This window comes from Anomaloglossus baeobatrachus, chromosome 5 (genome assembly GCF_048569485.1).
Source record: "Anomaloglossus baeobatrachus isolate aAnoBae1 chromosome 5, aAnoBae1.hap1, whole genome shotgun sequence".
NCBI classification, from domain to species: Eukaryota; Metazoa; Chordata; class Amphibia; order Anura; family Aromobatidae; genus Anomaloglossus; species Anomaloglossus baeobatrachus.
This window is the reverse complement of record NC_134357.1, coordinates 304,727,188-304,748,380: the sequence shown is the minus strand read 5'-3', so window position 1 is coordinate 304,748,380 and position 21,193 is coordinate 304,727,188. Positions and strand designations below refer to the sequence as shown.

The 21,193-nt window shown below is 46.3% G+C and overlaps 1 protein-coding gene across 1 annotated transcript in view; it reads right to left on the bottom strand.

Annotated features, from left to right (window-relative positions):
- Positions 1-515: 515 nt before the first annotated feature.
- The window catches only part of ACSF2 (acyl-CoA synthetase family member 2), a 168,971-nt gene continuing 148,293 nt past the window's right edge, over positions 516-21,193 (bottom strand). The window contains exons 11-16 of the mRNA XM_075347503.1: positions 14,754-14,861; positions 12,973-13,124; positions 8,416-8,557; positions 8,228-8,338; positions 5,944-6,012; positions 516-1,402 (exon numbers count right to left, since the gene is read on the bottom strand). Coding sequence (XP_075203618.1) covers positions 1,355-1,402; positions 5,944-6,012; positions 8,228-8,338; positions 8,416-8,557; positions 12,973-13,124; positions 14,754-14,861 — 630 coding nt within the window. The 3' untranslated portion in view covers positions 516-1,354. The remainder of the gene's footprint in view (positions 1,403-5,943; positions 6,013-8,227; positions 8,339-8,415; positions 8,558-12,972; positions 13,125-14,753; positions 14,862-21,193) is intronic.

Here is a 21,193-nt window from a genome sequence, read left to right as displayed (position 1 = left end):
ACCAAGAAGCCCTGTCCTTGGTTACCCGATATTTACCTTTGATACCAGCCTCCCCCGCTCTCACTGTCAGTGCCGGCTCCTGCTCTGTGCACATGTAGCTAGCTGCACACATCAGGTAATTAACCCGATGTGTGCTGTAACTAGGAGAGCAAGGAGCCAGCACTAAGCAGTGTGCGCTGCTCCCTGCTCTGTGCACATTTAGCTGCAGCACACATCAGGCAATTAACCTGATGTGTGCTGTAACTAGGAGAGCAAGGAGCCAGCGCTCAGTGTGCGCTGCTCCCTGCTCTGTGCACATTTAGCTGCAGCACACATCGGGTTAATTAACCTGATGTGTGCTGTAACTAGGAGACTGGGGGCTGGTCACTGGTTGCTGGTGAGCTCACCAGCAACTCGTGTAGCCACGCTCCAGCGATCCCTGCCAGGTCAGGTTGCTGGTGGGATCGCTGGAGCGTCGCAGTGTGACAGCTCACCAGCAACCTCCTAGCAACTTACCAGCGATCCCTATCGTTGTTGGGATCGCTGGTAAGTTGCTTAGTGTGACTGGACCTTTAGCTTAAACATGTTATCTTTATCATTAGTGGGTCTCAGCAGGTGTGAGTTGTAGTCGAATCCACCCCCTCTGTGATTAGCAGCTTCTGTATATGGAAATGTACACTGAAAGTCTGGTGTGGGCAAGGGCAGCTCTCAATGCTCTGCTACATGCAAAATCCAAAATCTTTCACTGTGTCAGAACGGCTGCAGCCACTAATCTAAGTGATACATCATTGAACTCAGGGCCTCTTTGCCTACACCATGCTGCTTTCAGATGAGGTAGCAAAAACCTGCTGACAGATTCCCTTTAACTAAAGTATAAAATTACAAGGCAAACAATAATCTGTAATTTTGTATGTATTAAACTACATGATACCTGTTTAAAAAACATGGGTTTAACCTTTTGATTGGGTTTGTGATGTTCAATGTCGAAAATCAAATAGAAAATATCTGTTTAAAAAAAATTGAGATAAAAGGCTTCGAGGGAATTATTACTATTCAGTCCCCTTCAGACTATGGGCTGTAATATTTATCTAGCTTCACACGGCTACAATCTTACTATACTGCTGCTTTACATCTAGTCACAGTAATTGCGGCTTTATGTGTAAATTAAGTCTGGGCTAATGGACGACACTACTAACTTTTCATAGCCGAGCACCTGATCCAGTCCATATTCTACTTTCTACAAGCCTACAAAAAGAGTGTAAAAGAAAAAATATAGCATGATATGAGTGTGGTCATAGTAAGCATCTATAGGGGAAGACAGCGGGAGAAGTGGTCGGCTACGTGTGGCTCGAGAGTTCAGCTTCTTTTCCAATCCTCATTTTAGCTGTTTCTCCATTATTTCTTTCAGTTTAAACTTTTGGACCTAAAAATAAAAGCAGAGAAAATAGAAAAACCATTACCATATATATAAAAAGGGCAACTGAAGGAGCGCTCTTGTTAAAACTGATATGTGTTATACCTAGTGCAGGACGTAAGTGCCATCACAGGTCGTACACAAATCATATGGGTTTGCTCACACCACCGTATAACACAGACGAGTGTTATGCAATGTTTTATCGAATAGCACTTGCTCCAATGTTATATACTATGGGGCAGTGCCAACCAGCGTTTTTCTTCTCATGCCAATTCGGCATGAGAACAAAATCGCAGCGAGTCTCCGATCACGCACACCCATTCAAGTCTTTGAGTGTGTGTGAAACACTGGACTCGCACTCCAATATACGGCGAGACAAGCCATGGAGAAGATGGAGAAATGAATCTCTCCATCTTCTACACACCAGTAATCTGACTCTCACATGCAACAGAATAGGATCACAGTGAATGACACTCTGATCACGCTTATAGCAAAGTTTCAGCCAAGTGTCATTAGCATATCACATCCACTTCTCTCACATCGGATGCAATACACTCATGTGACCCTGGCCTAATGGGTAGGCATAGTCAGTTTTGCCTGGAGTGCTCCTTGTTGGAGTCACACATATGTAGATTTTTAGCTGAATTGCATATAAAAAGAACAAAAAGTATAAAGAAAGTAATTTTTTCTTCATTATATCCACTTTTTTGTTTGCCTCAAAAACTGCAAATGTGAATGCAACTACTGTATACAGTTCAACTATCTTTTCCCCGTTGATAAATCTTTTGCTTTCCCCATGACTCACAATCCAGAAGCGTTATTGGCTGGATGGAAGATGCAAGAGTCTGTCTGGATCCCAGAAAGTCACTCAGCTTTTATGCACACACCACTGATTACAGCAATCAGGTCACAGGTGAGGATGTTACCTTCATTAGCCATTCATATCCATTTGTGTCAACTTCTGTGCATGTTATCAGGCCAAAATCACCAGGGTATGTGAACTTTTGATCAGGGTCATTTGGCTGTTTTTGGTTGTCATTATGACTTAAAAAGAGAACACACAGTAGTTTGACAATAAATGGCTTCACCCGACCACTAACCATGAGTGGAAAAAAAAAACCTGTGTTATCACTCATATTCTCTGAAAAAAGGCCAAGGAAGCAAAAAATCTGCCCTGGTATGTAAACTTTTGAGCACAACTGTATATACTGGAAGGTTGTGACTGAAAAATACTTTCACCTATGGGAAAAGAACATAAGGACGGAGCTGTGAACGCAACACAAGATATAGTCACTGACGGGAGCAGATACCATTGTAAGGTTATGTGCACATAATGTCTATTAGATGACAGTGTTTCTACACCGTTTTTGCTGTAGGCCAGCGGTGTTTTTCCTGAAGAGTCTTCCTTGATGTTTTTTTGCGTTGATTTTGGCATATTTGCCACTGGATTTTTTTTTATTTAATATATAACACAGTAGTGGCTTCCAAATGGGATTCTCCTGAAGAATAGACAGGTCACTTCTTTAAGCCGATTCGCAGCTTTTGCAATCTGAAGCAGTTAGAAAAAAAGTTAGAAAAACAGAACATTTGCACAGCAAGTCATTTTCACATTGCTGTACATATGTTCATTATGTTTGCTATCTTTTTAGCACTTCTAAATCCACCTGAGAAAGATGTTGTGTGCACATGCCCTGAAGGAGCTTTTTGGCCATGACAACCCGCATCAATATGCTCTATGAGGGTGCGACCACACTTTGCTTTTTACCTGCTTTTTCAACTGCAGCGTTTAATGCCAAAATGGTTGTGTTCTGCTTTTCAAGCAAAGTCTATGGGAATTTGGGTTTCTAGACCGCACTATGCAGTTCAAACTACAGCCTTTTTCTGGCAGAAATTTGGGCAAAAACTCAGCTTTGCAGTGCAAAACCCAAATGCCAAAAACAATTAACATGTCAATTGTTTTTGCCATTTGGGTTTTGAACTGCAAAGCTGAGTTTTTGCCCAAATTTCTGCCACAAAAAGGCAGCAGTTTGAACTGCATAGTGCGGACAAGAAACCCAAATTCCCATAGACTTTGCTTGAAAAGCAGAACACATCCATTTTGGCATTAAATGCTGCAGTTGAAAAAGCAGCAAAAAAGCAGGTAAAAAGCAAAGTGCGGTCGCACCCTTAAGCTACATGGACATCATAGGCAGGGGATCCTGACTACGAATGCTTCTTTTTGAGCCAAAATGAAGAGTTGCTTTACAACACCAACGCAAACTCTGACAGATCTGGCATATCCATACATTGTGTTGTCCGCCATATTTTTAGATGGAAAGATATATTATTTCTGCAGTGGTTTTCCTTGACAATAATTAATAGAGGTGATATATGACAGACCATTCATTTAAAAAAAGGTTGTCTTCATGAAACGACTCCACTAAAAAAGTTGTCCAGCTTTACTCTAGGTGACTGCAGACTTGGAAGTCCTCACAGCCCATGTATTCCATGCTGTGGAACACAGGTATGTGATTGCATACTTCCGGCCACATTCCGAATAGTCGTATGCAGCTTCATTCAATTCATTTGCAATAAGTGATTCTGTGAGCGTCTAGTCGACACTTGACCGTATGTATTCAAATCACATACTTGAGGTCACTTCGTCAGCCAAGAGAATACTCACAGTGTGGAGTGCGAATGCTGTGATGAGTCACAAGTTTGCTGTCACTTAAGGTACCGTCACACTAAGCAACATCGCTAGCAACATCGCTGCTGAGGCACGACTTGCTAGCGATGTTGCTGTGTGTGACATCCAGCAACAACCTGGCCCCTGCTGTGAGGTCGCCGGTTGTTGCTGAATGTCCTGGACCATTTTTTAGTTGTTGCTATCCCGCTGTGAAGCACACATCACTGTGTGTGACAGCGACAGAGCAACAACTAAATGTGCAGTGAGCAGGGAGCCGGAGCCTGCTTCTGCAGACGCTGGTAACCACAGTAAACATCGGGTAACCAAGAAGCCCTTCCCTTGATTACCCGATATTTACCTTAGTTACCAGCGTCCGCCGCTCTCAGCTGTCAGTGCCGGCTCCTGCTCCCTGCACACGTAGCCGGAGTACACATCGGGTAATTAACCCGATGTGTACTGTGGCTAGGCGTGCAGGGAACAGGGAGCTGGCACTGACAGCTGAGAGCGGCGGACGCTGGTAACGAAGGTAAATATCGGGTAACCAAGGGAAGGGCTTCTTGGTTACCCGATGTTTACCGTGGTTACCAGCGTCCGCAGAAGCCGGCTCCCTGCACACATAGCAGAGTATACATCGGGTAATTAACCCGATGTGTACTGTGGCTAGGTGTGCAGGGAGCCAGCGCTAAGCGGTGTGCGCTGGTAACCAAGGTAAATATCGGGTTGGTTACCCGATATTTACCTTAGTTACCAAGCATAGCATGCTTCCACGTGTAGCGACGCTCCAGCGATCCCTGCCAGGTCAGGTTGCTGGTGGTATCACTGGAGCGTCGCTAAGTGTGACATCTCACCAGCGACCTCCTAGCAACTTACCAGCGATCCCTATCAGGTTGTATCGTTGTTGGGATCGCTGGTAAGTTGTTTAGTGTGACTGGGCCTTAAGGCCAGACAAACCCTTTAAAGGCTTCTTAAACCCAAACAACAGCAGTTGTTACGAGGGGAAGCAGAGTTTTTTCACAGATTTTCCCACGGCATATACCAGCCTTTCAAATAAATAGGCAATCATGGTGTAAAAGGGCACATTGGGTCTGTAGGAATTGTATTGTAGTGTGCATGCGGTCTTTGACCTTCCCTCACACTTGCGCATTATAGTACTTTGTGCTGCCCTCAGCAGGACAGATCAAAGTGCGCCTGCACAGGACCGCAATGCTGGCCTGTGTGGATGACGTAGGACGCGTAATCCACATGGGGCTGAGAAGAAGGAGGCCGGCACTTACAGCAGAGAAGAGGAGTTGGACCGCAGAGGAGAGGTATTTCAATCTTTTTCTTGTCTTATGGCTTTTGCTGTGCAAAGTGCCGACTGGTGCCGACTACATAACGCCACTAGCATCCACCATGTATGTATCAGTAAAGATAGTTGCAGAATCCAGCTCAAAACGTACAAAGTCCCTTTATACAGTATATAGTGCATATTAACAACATCAACGTGTTTAGAGTGCAAATAGCAATTTTAGCCATGATCATGACTAAGAGTGCTGTTTGCACTTGAAACGCGTTGATGTTTGCCGTTAACATGCACTATATGTAAACAAGAAATAAAGAAACCTTGTATGGTTTGAGCTGGATTCTCAAGCTATCGTTACTGATTTGAAGCCATGGTGGGGCTGGATCCGAGACTCCATACAGAGGATGAATAGACACAGTGGAGAGCTGGACTTTTTTTCTCTTTCACATGAATTTCGCTTTCACATGTGGGCTCAGCTCCTGAGCCCGCTCCATATACCTGCACCAGATATGTGACTTACATGTCAACTACATCTGTATATATCTGCAAAAAAAAATGACGGTTTAATTTTAGAGCCAGGCAATTCATATTGTACCAACTTACCTTTCCAGAAACGGTAAGCGGATAGTCATTTACAAAAACGATGTAACGAGGAATCTTAAAATGAGAGATCTGTTGAGTAGAAAATAATAAAGCAGATCGATTATAAATAGTTTGCTTGACAAAACTGTCTGTATGTGTTATAAACCAATGCAACCACAGTTAAGACTTGTTTATGTGGTATTATTACAGGAGACATGCAGTGATAGCAAACATATTATAGAGGAATGGTCACTTGCCATAAATATGTCTGGGATTTTTTTACTAAGTGTAAATGATCTTCTGAATCTGGTGGTTATTTTCTTATTTTGCTCTCCTTTGTTCCTGGGATATTCCCTTTCTTCCTTGTATAGAAACCTAATCTTGTTAGCTAAATGGATGTAGCTTTCAATTCTTCTCAGTGGATGTCTTTTTGAGGATTACACACTCTAAAGGTACCGTCACACATAACGAGATCGCTAGCGAGATCGCAGCTGAGTCACGGTTTCTGTGACGCAGTAGCGATCCTGTTAGCGATCTCGTTACGTGTGACACCTACCAGCGATCAGGCCCCTGCTGTGAGATCTCTAGTCGTTGCAGAATGGTCCAGGCCATTTTCTTCAAAGGTGATGTCTTGCTGGGCAGGACGCATCGCTGTGTTTGACACTGTGTGACAGGGCCACAGTGACTGCTGAGATCGTTATACAGGTCGCTACTGCGACCTGTATCGTTCCTGCATCGTTGGTAAGGTCTGACCGTGACATCTCACCTGCGACCTCCCAGCGACTTACCAGTGATCCCTATCAGGTCGCATAGTTTTCGGGATCGCTGGTAAGTCGTTGTGTGTGACTGGGCCTTTAGCTAACAAGACTAGATTTATATACAAAAAAGTGGGCTATATCTTAATATAAAAATATAAAAAAATAACGCAAAACTCAGGGGAATAGCTGCATTTTGAGCAGATAAAACAATTATAAATTAATAGCAAGTGGCAGGTCCACTCTATAGGGGTTGTCCAATTCCTTTTAATTTAAAAAAAAAAGAAACAAAAAAAAAAACCAAAAACAAACAACAATATACTCTCCTACATTGCAGAGAAGCAGATCACGTGGTCTTAAAGAAAAAAAGGGAAGTGGAACAATTCCTTTTTTATTTATTTTATTCACTTATCGCACCATTTTGTATACAGCGCTTTACAGACATTATCGTTATCCCCATTGAGGCTCACACTCTAAATTCCCTATCAGTAGGTGTGTATCAGTATCAGTATGTCAAATGTTCAGAGATCACTGTATTCGCTAATAGCTTCTTGTAACACTCATACTGGCGTCCCCACACTGTCCTGCCACTCTCCCCCAGCGGGAATGCTAGCTCTCTCTCCTTCCCGGCTGCCCATCCCCGGTCCATGCTACTGTCTTCCAGAGCCTGCGCATGCCGCACAGGCCCATAGGGTGTGTGCGCGGCCATGCTCCTTTTCTTAAAGGGCCAGTACGCCTGACACGGAAGTGCCTCTCAGTTCAGCTGAGAGGCTTCAGGTATTTAAGGCACCTTCCCCTTAAGGGAGGTGCCTGGGCAACAGGTTCTATACGTTTCTAGTTCTCAGGTCTATGCTGCTGCTGCTGTAATTGTGCTGTAGTTGATTCGTATCTGTGTTTCAGTGCATTACAAGCCCACTGCAGCAACTTTGCCTTCCTCTGGATCAACATGTTAGGCTATGGGTTGAACTAGATGGACTTAGAGTCTCCCTTCAACCTTAAAAACCATGAAACTTATCCACACTGGCCGCCTACCACGATATCTGCTGCCGCAAGTATCCACATTGGCCGCTATTACCGCATCCATCAATTCATCCCGGCCAAATCCACAAAACAGGCTGCTGCTGCTGTTTCAATAATCAGAGACTGTCAGTGTTCGTACCCTAGGGCCAACTGTCGCAGCATCAGTCATCCTGAGTGGCACCCGGTCTCACACCTGCAGCACAACACCCTCACCATCAAAGGCTCTGGGGAAAAACAGGTGTCAAGCCCCTTTGGGTTTTCTGTCTCCAGTGGCTCAGTGGGTCTGCTAATCCCTTGCTCTCTGCGAGCATTACACTCCTATTGCCCAAACCGGTTAGCAGTCCTGCCCCTAAAGAGGGCATCCTTTTACACTGGTAGAGCTGCTTTGGAAAATCGAGGTGCCTAAATATTTATCCATCTAAATGTTTCCCAATCACTGATCACAATATGAAGTAATATAGTGTAGTATAAGAATCTGTACATTTCTGCCGCCACACATAAGAACATACAAAAACGTTTCCTCTGCTCACCTTTCCTTTACAGTATTGTTTGATCTCTTCTGCAGAGCAATTTACATTATGATGGACTCTGATGGCAGCACATATCTCCTCTCCCATCCTTTCATCTTTTATTCCAACCACCTACAACACAATAATTAAAATTGTTAAAAATTTCAATCATCGCCATTAACGTTACTTGTCAATTTCACACTATTTACCTGAGCTTCCGCGATTTTGGGATGGGTATGCAAGAACTGTTCTATTTCAGCAGGGTATATATTTTCACCCCCTCGGATAATCATATCTTTACACCGTCCAACAATCCGACAGTATCCATATTCATCCATTGTAGCTACATCTCTGATAGAGAGCACAACATTGTTTTAGACCATGAATTGCTACATGAGCTGATTTCATCCCCCTCCTGGGTCTCTCTTGTCTTGTATAGTATTTCCAAATGAGAATGTCCTATATTCTGATCTAGAAGTTTGTAATATTTAAGTGAACATATCTCAATGTGTGCTGGTAAGTAGGGTTGGACAACTGAACCTAAAAATCATGGACGATCCCGAATTATGGATATAAATCACATCCCTTTTAAATAAATACACCTACACCTCCATGTTACATCCGCAATAAAAACAGAATTAAAAGAATAGATTATACACAGTGTATATAGTGCTAAGGAAAACCTGTCATGTGAAAAAATGCTATTAAGGCCCCCTTCACACGTCAGTGATTCTGGTACATATGTGCTTTTTTTTACGTACCAGAATTAATGATATACGCAGACACATTATAATCAATGGGTCTGCTCACACATCAGTGATTTTTCACTGAACGTGTCTCCGTGCAGTGTACACGCGTGTCCGTGATTCTGCACGGAGACAAGTCAGTTTTTTCTGGCATCACTGATGACCCATGGACCACACTATGGTGTGATCCGTGTGTGATCCGTGAAACACGTACCAGAAAAACACTGACATATAAAATAATAAACATTTTCCACTCACCTTGCCAGCAACGCGCTGTGCAGCCTCCGCTCTCTGCAGCTCCTGCCCGGCTCATGAATATTCATGAAAAAAGGAACAGCCGACCTGGAAGTAGGTGCAGAGAGCGGTGGGCGGATGCTGCAGAGCCGAGGAGTTCAGCACCATGGACAGCAGGAGCGAAGGCAGGTGAGTAATGTTTATATGCAATCACGGATCACGGATTGCACATGGACAACCCACGTGTGCCGTGAATCACGGAACACGGAGGGACATGTGCGTGTTTTACACGTCAGTGAAGAAGGTCAGTGTTTTTCACTGACGTGTGAAACGGGCCTAACTTGCAGTTTACTTGCATTATGGCGCCAGCACTTACAACCATGCTGTCAGGAGGAAATTAACTTTATTCCTCCCGGCAGCATTCGGCTTTCTGGTATAGGGGTGGCACCGGCACGGGTTCAGTCACCGTTCATTGCATGGTGAGCAGCGACTATAAGCGTGCTAATTCACTGACAGCCGCTCAGCATTAGGCTGGTTTCAGACGTCCGTGTTTCAGGTTCGTGTGACATCCGTTTTAAACATGGATGCCACACGTACCCATGTTATTATTTGCCGTTACTCACACAGCCGTGTTTTCACACGGACCGTGTGAGCTCTCATGACCTCGCACGCACACACATAGACATGTCCGTTTTTTCTCCAGCAGCACGGGTGTCACACGGATTGCACACACATGTGATCCGTGTGACGTCAGTGTGACACATACCTGAGAAAACACGGGTCTTTTTAATAAAATTATATTTTCTATATTTACCTGTATCCAGCAATGCCAGCTCCGTCTCTGCTGCCTCCAGCTCCTGACCTTGCTCATTATACTCACTGAATATTCAGTGCCCTGTGGAGCTGGAAGCCGTAGCATCGCGGGGATGTCTGTGAAGGGGACCGCATCGTTGGGTGAGTATACAGCAGAGTGAGTGTGTGTGTGTGTGTGTGTGTGTGTGTGTGTGTGTGTGTAGTGAGAACCTGGAAGCCGGAGTATCATGGGGACAGCATCAGGGACTCATGATAGTTCCCAATAAACTCTGATGAAGCCGTGAAGCTGTAGGGGTCATCAGGATGTCATCAGAGTTCATTGGGATCTCCGATGACCTCCTGGATGTCACTGTGCTTGCAGGATACTCACCTGTCCCCGCGGTGCTGTCTTCAGCAGTGCTGTATCCAGCGATGCTCCAGCTTCCAGGTCCTGAGTGTGGTGAATAATCGATGACTATAATGAGTGGCGGTCATGAGCGGGAGGCAGCAGAGCCGAAGAAAGCAGGTAAATATGGAAAATCTTTTTATTTCACAGACCCATGTTTTCTCCGGTACCTGTCACACGTATGCAAACACGGATGTCACACACGTGACCCATGTATGACCATAACCATGCGTGTGACTGGTACCTGATTAAACACGGACGTCTGAAACCAGCCTTAGATCCAGCTGTCAGTCAGTGTCAGGGACGCTCACTCTACACTAACTTAGCCCTGCAGTGGGGCTCTAAGTGCCGGCACTGTACAGATTCAAAACGCTATTAACCTGCAGATTAACCCCATATCTGCAGATTAATAGCATTTTTTTTCACATGATGGCTTCCCTTTAAGACCGTACATTCAATGTGAGGTATATTGTGACTGCAACTTTGAATGTATGGGGAGATAAGGTATGCACACCAGTGACTATGTAAGGGGAATACATGTAATAGCAGAAACTGCTGTGTGAATACTGAAATGAAAAATTCAATAGCTATATGTAAGAATGAAATGTGAAAAATGGAACCTGCATTACTGCCATGAACATATGAATCAAGAGAAATTTAGCTACTGAATTGATCAATGCAATAGAGCCCCAACACTACGCCAAAGTATTTCTCTACGTTGGGGTCCCTAGCTTGTGTGTGTCCTCTCATGCAGTTAAAAAACTTACCGTGTATGGGAAGCTGAGACCCAGGCTATATATACGATGTGGATTGGCAATAGGTGTGTATGGGGAGGGTTCACAAACGAAAAAACCCTCCCCATACACACCTATTGCCAATGCACATCGTATATATAGCCTGGGTCTCAGCTTCCCATACACGGTAAGTTTTTAGTGTATGGGAAGTGTTGGGGCTCTATTGCATTGATCAATTCAGTAGCTAAATTTCTCTTTATTCATATGTTCATGGCAGTAATGCAGGTTCCATTTTTCACATTTCATTCTTACATATAGCTATTGAATTTTTCATGTCAGTATTCACACAGCAGTTTCTGCTATTACATGTATTCCCCTTACATAGTCACTGGTGTGCATACTTTATCTCCCCATAGTGATGTTTTTTTAGGTTTTTGCACCCAGTTCAGACATAGAATGGAGTTCCAAACGTTATTTCTTATTTGCAACTTTGAATGTGACTGCAAGTTTGGATGTGACTGCAAGTATAAGTAATAAACATATGAAAAAAGAGAGCTCTTCATCAGCTGTCCATGCCTGTCCCGTCGCTGTCGCTGTGTGTGACATCCAGCAACGACCTGGCCCCTGCTGTGCGGTCGCCACTCGTTGCTGAATGTCCTGCTTCATTTTTTGCTCGTTGCTCTCCCGCTGTGAAGCACACATCGCTGTGTGTGACAGCGAGAGAGCGACGAACTGAAGCGGGCAGGGAGCCGGCATCTGGCAGCCTGCGGTAAGCTGTAAGCAAGGTAAACATCGGGTAACCAAGGGAAGCCCTTTCCTTGGTTACGTGATATTTACCTTCGTTACCAGCATCCGCCGCTCTCACGCTGCCTGTGCTGCCGGCTCCCTGCTCCCTGCACGCCAGAGTACACATCGGGTAAATAAGCAAGGATTTGCTTATTAACCTGATGTATACTCTGGCGTGCAGGGAGCCAGCGCTAAGCGGTGTGTGCTGGTAACCAATGTAAATATCGGGCAACCAAACCCTTGGTTACCCGATATTTACCTTAGTTACAAAGCGCAGCACCGCTTCCACCCGTCGCTGCTGGCTGGAGGCTGGTCACTGGTGAGATCTGCCTGTTTGACAGCTCACCAGCGACCATGTAACGACACAGCAGCGATCCTGATAAGGTCAGGTCGCCCATCGTGATCGCTGCTGCGTCGCTATGTGTGAACCCAGCATTACTCTTGTGGCACACCCCAGTCCTGGCTCGTCAATCTGTTAGTGTGTATGTGCTGCGCTATCATCTGATGTGCAATACTACCTTTGATAAAGAAAAATTAGTCACAAATGGTGTTTTTTTCTGTTAGATTCTACAGATGGCAAAAAAAAAATGTCTGTGAATTTAAGGATGATTGGCACACTAGCCATGTTTAAAGTTTGGACAAAATAAAAATCTCCAGGATAAATTTGAGTAGTTATTGGAGTAGTATTGTCAGGAAACACAATGGTGGGACATGTGAATTTCATCATGTCTCTATTGTTCTCATAAGGCATAAGCTGCGACCCACCAGAGGTGTTTGGAATATGGGAAACACATGCAGACTCAGCTGAGCCACGATTCATGTGTATGGGGATATAGCTGCTGGCCAAGTCATCTGGCAGCCATCTAAAGCCACCTAGCAGAAGCCTGAAGAAATTTGTTTAGATCCTGTGCTACAATATTCTTTATTCAATTTACAACCGCAGACAAGATGTATAACAGAGAAGTTGCTTCATGGTTTACACTTGGGCATTTATAAACTGCAATGTATATAACTGAATATAAACCCTCCAGTGTCCTTTCCTCCAACAGTAGTCGTGCTGTCACTTACCCGGTTTTGTACCATTTATCTGCAGTAAATGTATCTCGGGTTTTCTCTTCATCTGCCCAGTAGCCCAGCATCACACAGTAACCTCTAATCTGCAGCTCGCCTGGGCTATTCAGTGGGACTATTTGGCCTGTGTTGGTGTCTACTATTCTTGCCTGAAAGGAACAATTAGCGTAAGTGTGGTGAAGACTTAAGCCTGCTTTACACGTTGCAATTAGTTGTACAATCGCATTTGCGATGTGACACGCCCAGGTTGCATACGGGATCTTATGAGATCGCACGTAGGTTGTTTATTTGCTGTCACACGAGCGTTAGTAGTCTATGTTAAATTGATCAATATTGTGTGCGATCTTTTAGATCATGTGTTCTCTGACGTATGTTGGGCACTCTTTTTTTTTTTTTATTTAATGTCTTGCCAAGCGTGTGTAATGCATAGGGGATCAGTTTTTACTATGTCATCTGCCATTCAGCTCTGCTACATGGCCGCTGACAGCAGACACAGACAGCCATGTAGCAGAGCTGAATGGCAGATGACAGCAGCCACAGAAAGAGCCGCACAATCAGAATGAACTCGGGTGAACTTCACCCGACTTCATCCTCATCCCGCGGCTCTGTCTGGGTGTCGCATCCTGATTAGCGGTCACCCGTGAAGGTCTCACCGGGGACCGATAATCCTCTGAGTGACTGAAGTGAGCAGCGCAATTAGCGCTGCCGTCACTCCGGTTACCCGCGGCTTGCTGGATCCTCCCCCCGTAACCGCAACTCACCTGTGACTTCATCGCTGTCACTCGGGTGACTCGCTGTCACAGTTGGAGGATCCAGCGGTGGCCGCGGGTAACCTCAGTGACAGCTCAGCTGATCGCGCTACTCACCTCAGTTGCTGCGTGGAGGTGACAGGAGTGGCGGTGTCTTCTGCAGCTCCTGTCACCGTCATGTAGCAGAGCTGGAAGTGACGAGGGACCTCCCTGGATTACGTCGGACATGGATGGGTATTTGGGGCATAATAAATTGGTGAATGAGGGTCTTTGTTATTGTTTATTATTTCAAATAAAGGATTTTTCGGTGTGTGTGTTTATTCACTTTACTTACGGGTTGATCGTGTCAGCTGTCACACAGACGCTGCCATGATCAAGCCTGGACTTAGTGGCGGCGATGCGCCGCCATTAACTCCTTATATTACCTGGATAGCCCCTGCATCACGGCATCTGGAAGAGCCGGGGACACTCGGTTACTGTCGCATAATGCATGTGACAGTCCCGGGGCAGCTGCGGCTGATATTCTCGGCTGCAGGAGGGGGGAGACATTAACCCTGTCCCTCGCCCTCCCCAGCCTGAGAATACCGGCCCGCCGCTGTGTGCTTACCTCGGCTGGAAGGTAAAAATACGGCGGAGCACACGTGTTTTTTTTTCTATATGTTTGTTTGTTTTGTACGTGTATTCTATATGTCTGTGTGTGAGTGTGATGTGTGTGTGTGTGTGTTCTTTATGTCTGTGTCTGTGAAAAGTTGTATTTGCAAAATCTTTTGATTGATGTCACACGTTACAATTGACTAGTATCCTACAACAAAACGTTCAATTCTACACAAAGATACGATGTGTTTGCGATCAACGTTTTTGCGTTCAATCTTGATCGCACGTAGGTGTCGCACGCAAATACGTCACGAACGATGCCGGATGTGCGTCACTTACAACTTGACCCCAACGACAGATTGTAAGATATATTGCAACGTGTAAAGCGAGCTTTAGATGTAGAAGGCATATTGAAGAGTTTGGAGACAGCCTCACCTCCGTGTGGGGCATAACATGGCCTACAGTCTCACATCTTCGAGATAGCTCATCATAAGGAAAGCCAGCAAAAGTCACTGGGCTGTTTTCTGTTGTGCCATATCCGACCTGTAACACAAAGACATTAATGTGGTCTCGTGAACATGAAAGTCAAGAGAAAGGAACGTTTTGAGACTAGAGCCGCTATGATTTTCAGGGGTTAAAGGTCTGACCAGGGACTGTGTTTGTGCATATTTCAGGGGCTGCTCCCTTTCACTCCAAATACATATTCCTGGATGCTTTCCAGGTGCCCCTCCTTTGTCTCATAAGCAAGAGACATGTGGCAGCTTCACGAGAGGTCTAGGGGACTTTCTAAAACACTTCTGCTGCCAGAATGTAAGATGAGCAGTCTTATGTAAGATGATTTGGGTCAATCATTAGGCTGTGGGGTTTAAAATACGTAAACCTACAGAAATACTGCCTTTTAGTACATCATCGGCAGTAGATGTTATGAAGTAATGCAATTAATTATAACAAAAATGACAAGTCAATATATAAAAAAAGAGAGAATAACTGAGCCAGTCATCTAAATGCTGTGAACCAGACGGTAAGCCCACAAACTGCCATTAATAGACAATATAAATACTGCTTTTGCCAAGAAAGTGTCTCCTGCTGGCCGAGCATTGGCTATGCCCAGCTCCTACATAAACAGCATGAAGACGTCTTGCCAGGGTACGGCAATGCATCAGGTCCTGCTGAATGTCATCTGTCCAGAGTGCCATCTCTTTAAAAACAAATTTCTTTCTTATTAGTATAGGTATACAAACTGTTGTCCTAGACTTCTGCTTTATGTCTGAAGCTATTATCAGGATTGTTCAACCAGGACAACCCCTGCCCATATTCCCTACTAAAGTATATGAACATTATCAAAAGGACCTCACTCAGGAAACCCATCAGCCACACAGGAGAATGTGTACATATCTAATATATAAAGCTGTGTGTGTGTCGGGTGTGTGTGTGTGCGTGCGCGTGTGTGTGTGTGTCCGCTAAAGAGTCCACATCATTGCATTTACAATCACAAAATTTTGCACACCCACCTCATTTGACTCAGGGAACGCCATAGACTATGTTTTGAGGGGAAATTTTAACCCTGCGCTTTAGTTATTCGCTTTCTTATTGTTTGGATGTGTGAGGTAATATATTGGCTGTTTTGATAGTTAGCCTGGAAATTTATCAGATGGCCTCTAACAACCAATCACAGCTCGGCTTCTATTTAGAACCGATCACTAATAAGAGCTCTGATTGGTTGCTATAGGCAACAAAGGAAATTCTTAGTATAAGACGGCTTAAGTGTCAGTTAATATGATTTTAGTGGTCAGACGGAGACAGGGAGAGTGGGAAACAGAAAGAGAGAGAGAGAAAGAGACGGACGTAGTTACTATCCCTGGCAACACGGGTACCACAGTTAGTGTATAACAATATGTTGTTGTCTACCTCTTCCCAAACAGTATTAGCTAATCACAAGGGGATTGGCAGCCAGATCTTAACAAATAAGTAAAATATACTATAATCATCACTAGTTGGTCTCCAGTTTACGGCAATTTATATTAGAACATTACATGGAAACAATTGTTTGCTCAAACTACCTACAGGCCACCCACCACACATTTATGAATTGCATTTTAAGGCCCCGTCACACACAGAGATAAATCTTTGGCAGATCTGTGGTTGCAGTGAAATCATGGACATAATTTTCCATTTGTACATAGCCACAAACCTGGCACTGATTGTCCACAGATTCACTTCAACCACAGATCTGCTACAGATCTGCCACAGATTTATCTGGGTGTGTGTGACAGGGCCTTTAGGGGTACTTTCCACACTACGACATCGCAGGTGCGATGTCGGTGGGGTCATGTCGAAAGTGACGCACTTCCTGCTTTGCTCTCGACATCGTAGTGTGTAAATCCTAGATGATACGATTAATGAGCGCAAAAGCGTCGTAATCGTATCATCGGTGTAGCGTCGACGAATTCCATAATTACACTGACACAACGGTCCAATGTTGTTCCTCACTCCTGCAGCACACATCGCTGTGTATGAAGTCGCAGGAGCGAGGAACATCTCCTACCTGCGTCACCATGGCTCCCGTCGGCTATGCGGAAGTAAGAAGGTGGGCAGGATATTTATGTCCCGCTCATCTACGCCCCTCCGCTTCTATTGGCCGCCTGCCGTGTGACGTCGCAGTGACGCCGCACAACCCGCCCCCTTAATAAGGAGGCGGTTCGCCGGCCAGAGCGACGTCGCACGGCAGGTGAGTGTATGTGAAGCAGCCGTAGCGATAATATTCGCTACGGCAGCTATCACAATGATATCGCAGCTGCGACGGGGGCGGGGACTATCGCGCTCGGCATCTCAGCATCGGTTTGCGATGTCGCAGTGTGCAAAGTACCCTTTAGGTGGCCTTTGCACATTGCGACATCGCAAGCCAATGCTGCGATGTCGCACGCGATAGTCCCCGCCCCCGTCGCAGGTACGATATCTTGTGATAGCTGGCGTAGCGAAAATTATCGCTACGCCAGCTTCACATGCACTCACCTGCCCTGCGACCGTCGCTCTGGCCGGCGACCCGCCTCCTTATTATGGGGGCGGGTCATGCGTCGTAATAGCGACGTCACACGGCAGGCGGCCAATAGCGGCGGAGAGGATCAGGATGTAAACATTCCGCCCACCTCCTTCCTTCTGTATAGCCGCCGGCGGCAGGTAAGGAGATGTTCCTCGCTCCTGCGGCTTTACACTCAGCAATGTGTGCTGCCGCAGGAACGAGGAACAGCATCGTACCTGTCGCGGCAGCGTAATTATGAAAAAGTCGGAGCCTGCACCGATGATACGATAACGACGCTTTTGCGCTCGTTAATCGTATCATCTAGGATTTACACACAACGATGTCGAAAGTGACGCCGGTGTGACCCCACCGACATCGCACGTGCGATGTTGCAACGTGCAAAGCCGCCCTTAGTCTAATGATCCTCCCCAGATGGGCAGATGCACAGAAGCTGGAAATCTGATCTAGCAAAAATCCAGTGTATGACCAAGTTCAAATAGAAATCACACACAAACACATGGAAGGCACTTACATAAATAGTGAAGGATCATTTAAAATTAGTAAAAAATCTATATATATAATTGCCTTATTCTGTCTGTCTGTCTGTCTGTCTTGCTCCAAAATTGTGTCCTTACGGTGACACAAAGCTGATTGGCCGCTGGGCTCGCCATGGCCCCGCCCCCCCGCACGGATTGGCCGCTCGCCCAGGCTGCGCCCCCACACGGATTGGCCGGCTGCTCACCCAGGCTCCGCCCCCCCACAGATTGGCCTCTCGCCCCGGCACCCTGCAGGCATTGGCAACTCGGCCACGCCCCGCCCCCCTCACGCAATGCACGCTAGCTCTGGCCCCGCCCCCCCCACGCATTCCCCGAACCGACACGGTCACGAAGCCACGACAACCAGGTGAGTACTGTACCCCCGGGAGCCCACATCAGCGTACGCCGCCAAACCAGCCGACACATACCCTCGCATTGCTGGGGCTGGCCGGCGTATGCTGGTGTGGGCTCCCGTGTGAGCGGTGGACGAGATACGCTGGTAACCATGGTAGCATAGTTACCAGCGCATCAAGGTCCTGCAGCGGCGGAACATACACACACGCACACACATAACAGCACACACACACATACACACAGACATCACATCGCATCCACATACTCACAACATCCTGGGATATCGCTTGCTTCTCGGCGGCGATACTGTGCTGTGAGCTTCCAGGACCTGCCGGAGGATCACATGGCCAGAAGCATGTGGTATCTCCGGATGTTGTGAGTATGAGCGCGTATGTGCAATATCGTCAATGTGTGTGTGTGTGTGAGTGTATGCGATCGGGTGTGTGTGAGTGTATGGGATCGGGGGTGTGTGTGAGTGTATGCGATCGGGTGTGTGTGTGAGTGTATGCGATCGGGTGTGTGTGTGAGTGTATGCGATCGGATCTGTGAGTGTCGGCAGAGGAGCACGGCGTGCTGGAGGAGGCTGGGAGGAGAGAGGCTGATCCTGGGGAAGGCTGGGATGGGGAGGCTGAGAGAAGAGAGGCTGATGCTGGGGGAGGCTGATGCTGGGGTAGGCTGGGAGGAGAGAGGCTGATGCTGGGGACCGAAAAGGCTGATGCTGGGAGGAGAGAGGCTGATGCTGGGGACAGAAAAGGCTGATGCTGGGAGGAGAGAGGCTGATGCTGGGATGAGAGGCTGATGCTGGGGACAGAGAGGCTGATGCTGGGAGGAGAGAGGCTGATGCTGCGGGTAGAGAGGCTGATGCTGGGAGGAGAGAGGCTGATGCTGCGGGCAGAGAGGCTGATGCTGCGGGTAGAGAGGCTGATGCTGGTGCAGCATGGGGGATGGAGCACGATGGGGGGTGCGCAGCATGGGGGATGGAGCACGTTTGGGAGTGCGCAGCATGGCGGATGGAGCACGTTTGGGAGTGCGCAGCATGGCGGATGGAGCACGTTTGGGAGTGCGCAGCATGGCGGATGGAGCACGTTTGGGAGTGCGCTGCATGGCAGATGGAGCACGTTTGGGAGTGCGCAGCATGGCGGATGGAGCACGTTTGGGAGTGCGCAGCATGGCGGATGGACCACGTTTGGGAGTGCGCAGCATGGCGGATGGACCACGTTTGGGAGTGCGCAGCATGGCGGATGGAGCACGTTTGGGAGTGCGCAGCATGGCGGATGGAGCACGTTTGGGAGTGCGCAGCATAGGGGATGCAGCACGATGGGGAGTGCGGAGTATGGCGGATGGAGCACGATGGGGAGTGCGGAGTATGGCGGATGGAGCACGTTTAGGAGTGCGCAGCATGGCGGATGAAGCACATTTGGGAGTGCGCAGCATGGCGGATGGAGAACGTTTGGGAGTGCGCAGCATGGGGGATGCAGCACGATGGGGAGTGCGGAGTATGGCGGATGGAGCACGTTTGGGAGTGCGCAGCATGGCGGATGAAGCACGTTTGGGAGTGCGGAGCATGGCGGATGGAGCACGTTTGGGAGTGCACAGCATGGGAGATGGAGCACGATGGGGGGTGCGCAGCATAGGGGATGGAGCACGATGGGGAGTGCGCTGCATGGGGGATGGAGGACGATGGGGAGTGTGCTGCATGGGGGATGGAGCACGATGGGAAGTGCACACCTCCCCCCAACACACACACACACACACATGCGCGCGCACTGCACAACACACCACACACTGGGAACCACAAACAACTGCCTTACAAAGACACCCACACACACAGACAACGCTGCACACACACAACACACAAACACCGCGGCACACACAAATATACGCACATACCGCACAACACACACATTGCACAAAACATACCTCCCCACAAAAAACACACCACACACACACACACAACGCTACAGACACACAGCGCTCCACAAACAACGCAACACACATACAACACCGCTCTCACCCCCCGTCACACCCAGACAACACCCAGAACATGTACAGCGCCCTACACAAACACTTGGTAACTACACACAACAACATCTATATATATATATATATATATATATATATAAAACAAAAATCATACATTAACTACACAATACGTAAATTCTAGAATACCCGATGCGTAGAATCGGGCCACCTTCTAGTATATAAATTATATATATATATATATATATATATATATATATATCAGTACATCCACCAACTATGGAACAGGACAGCACAAGAATGTAATAGACATTTCTAGAATTTAGTAATCATATCTCTAGAAACTGGTAAAATGACATGATAGAATCAGTAAAACCTGTGAATACTTTTACAACTATTTTGCAAATCCAATTCAAATGAAATTAAGAAAAGAAAACAACTTTGCAATAGTCATTAAAAAAACAGCATTGTGTCTTAGCAAAGACAAGGAACAGCATCAGACTACACATGGAGATTATGGTCTGTAACCTTAGAAACTCATGGGTCAGGATAAAATATATATAGATGAATAGACCAAATATGTTTGGGTTTTTTTTAATGACGATTGACTGAAAAACTACTTTTATTTTTATTATTATTATTTATTATTTAGTTTTGAAAACAATTTAGCAAATAGAAACTAAAATCCCAATTGGTCAATGTATTTCCACTATTTAATGTAAACCACCTGGAAACTTTGCAACATTTGGGGAACTTTTGGTGATATCACACCATTCCAGGCCAGAACTGCCAACGTTTAGAAACATGGGATGGTATTGGGAAGGGTGGGGGTGGGACTAAAAGATTTGGCTAAGTCATCTTCAATCTTGATTGAAGTAACATTTCTACAGTGACACATTGCAGTTGAAGGATGCGCCAAATTCATAAGAGATGCAGGCTTCTTAAGGAATTTAGCACATCTTACTGCAATGCATAGTTCATCAAGA